The sequence below is a fragment of the Apis dorsata genome, unplaced genomic scaffold, assembly GCF_000469605.1.
Source record: "Apis dorsata unplaced genomic scaffold, Apis dorsata 1.3 scaffold_23, whole genome shotgun sequence".
Classification (NCBI taxonomy): Eukaryota; Metazoa; Arthropoda; class Insecta; order Hymenoptera; family Apidae; genus Apis; species Apis dorsata.
The window spans coordinates 220,852-222,842 of record NW_006263325.1 but is presented as its reverse complement, the minus strand read 5'-3'; the positions used below and the strand labels follow the sequence as shown (position 1 = coordinate 222,842).

The 1,991-nt window shown below is 35.5% G+C and overlaps 1 protein-coding gene across 1 annotated transcript in view; it reads left to right on the top strand.

The window, feature by feature from the left end:
- Positions 1-1,991, top strand: part of LOC102679642 — a 21,722-nt gene that overhangs the window by 13,950 nt on the left and 5,781 nt on the right. The window contains exon 2 of the mRNA XM_006607934.2: positions 1,790-1,890. Within this exon, the coding sequence (XP_006607997.1) occupies positions 1,790-1,890 (101 nt within the window). The remainder of the gene's footprint in view (positions 1-1,789; positions 1,891-1,991) is intronic.

Below are 1,991 nucleotides of genomic sequence, written 5' to 3'. Positions count from 1 at the left end.
ACGAGGGACCGAGTGGAGGGGGAAGAGAGAGAGAGAGAGGATATCCGTTTAATTAACGAGCCGTTCAAGTGACGATATTAGCAGTTACGCTGTGAAAACAATTCCCCCGTTATTTTGGTGACGATAACGCGATTCCGCTTATCGACCCGTTTATAAATTTAGTTTATCTTAATATCGGTCGGATTAAACGGTGTTCAACGGTGATAATCGAATATTAATAGCGGTGTTTCGGTGACGAAATTTTACGAGATTTGTGAAAATTTGATATCGGCCGGGGGAAAGAAATGGGTGACGCGAGGAGAGGGGAGGGGCGATGCGCGGTTTATTCTAAATTGTGACGCGACTCGATTGGTTGGCTCGGTGCGCAGTACTTAATACGACATTCGAGCGACGACGGGCAAAACGTTAAGCCTGCCTGTTTGCGCGATTGTCCTAACAATATTCGTGGCGCGGATGCGATACGGCCGGTGTATTATTTGCGCGATACAATGGAAGCGTTGTGCGGGTAACGATATAACCGTGAATTACGCCCGCCTGCCACCGGCCGATACAGTAGCTTTTCCCGCTCTAACGATTCGCTTCTTTGACTTTATGCCGTATTCGAAACGCGTATTACGGATTACCGACCGTTGCGTGGGGGAAAGATCCTCGCTCATTAAAGATTATATTATACGAGTTTTAGGAACACGCGACGATGCGGTTTTTGGAACGATAGATTCATTTGCGAGGAAATAATATTTTTTTCTATCTTTTCTAAAGGATCGTTCGACATTTTTTTAGGTTTTTGAAAGTAACGGGGTTTTTGATTTGATAACTTTTATAATTTTCCAAATAATTCTGAAATTAATTAATAGCCATTGTCGGGAAAGATTTTTATTTATTAAAGACTATGCTGTGATTGTTTGATATTTTTGAATTTCTAAAAGTTGGAGGATTTTTAATCGAGATTAATATTAATTGCGAGGATCATTGTGTAAATTTGATATATATAGTTTAAAATAATTTAGAAATTCATCTTTTTGATAGGTTTGAATTTGAATTGAAATGATTTTGATTATTGCAGACGTATAACAATAAATCTTGTTCTTTTTTTTTTTTTTTTTTCAATCGCGAGAAGTTGTTCTCTATTATTAAAAGGAAACGTATATTAACGAGTTTTTTTTACGTTTCTTTGAACTGTTGTTGAAATGTTACAGAGAAATTTACGAAAGAGAACTGCTTAACTACGCTTAAATTCGCTTTACTACGACTATCCCTTCCCCGTTTGACTTTAATCCACTTAACTGCTACTTTACAATTCCTTTTGTGGAATCAAGCATATTTGCTTGATTCTTTTGTTTCTGCGAACGACTAAAAATAATACTTATATCGCACAAACAATTGATAACATTACAAAAAAGAAAAAGCAATTATATTCAAGTTTCTTTAATCCTTTCTTTGCATCTTCTTGCGAAATGACATCGCATGGCGTTAAAGATTTAAAAATTTGTTTGAAAAATACAAAGCATATTTTTTTTTTCATATCATCGCAACGAGTAAAAGTAAATTTTATTTCGTTAAAAAACAATGTTTTCGAAAAAAAAATAACATGTGCGCAACAGAATAAATAATTAGATGTTACGTTTTACATTTGTCAGTTTTCTCATTCGAATTTCAAACGATATTTTTCAATTTCATGCACGCAACACGATAAACAATTTTGCAACGTTTCTCCTGTTGCAGTGACAATTTTAGCCGGTTAAATTTTGTTGCGCAAAGGATTAAAACAGGATTAAAATTTGTTTCGCAGGATGCAATCGCACTATCAGAAATTCCGTTGGATGGATACGTTGGACAGGACGAATGGGACGATGCATTGTTCGCATCAGAGCGCCTCCTAGAGATCCTCAGGTTGATAAAAATAAAACGATCTGTTTATCGATTGAGAAAATAATCGAAAAAAAAAAATTAAATTTAGAATTCTAAAATCGTTCAAACAAAAATTTATACGC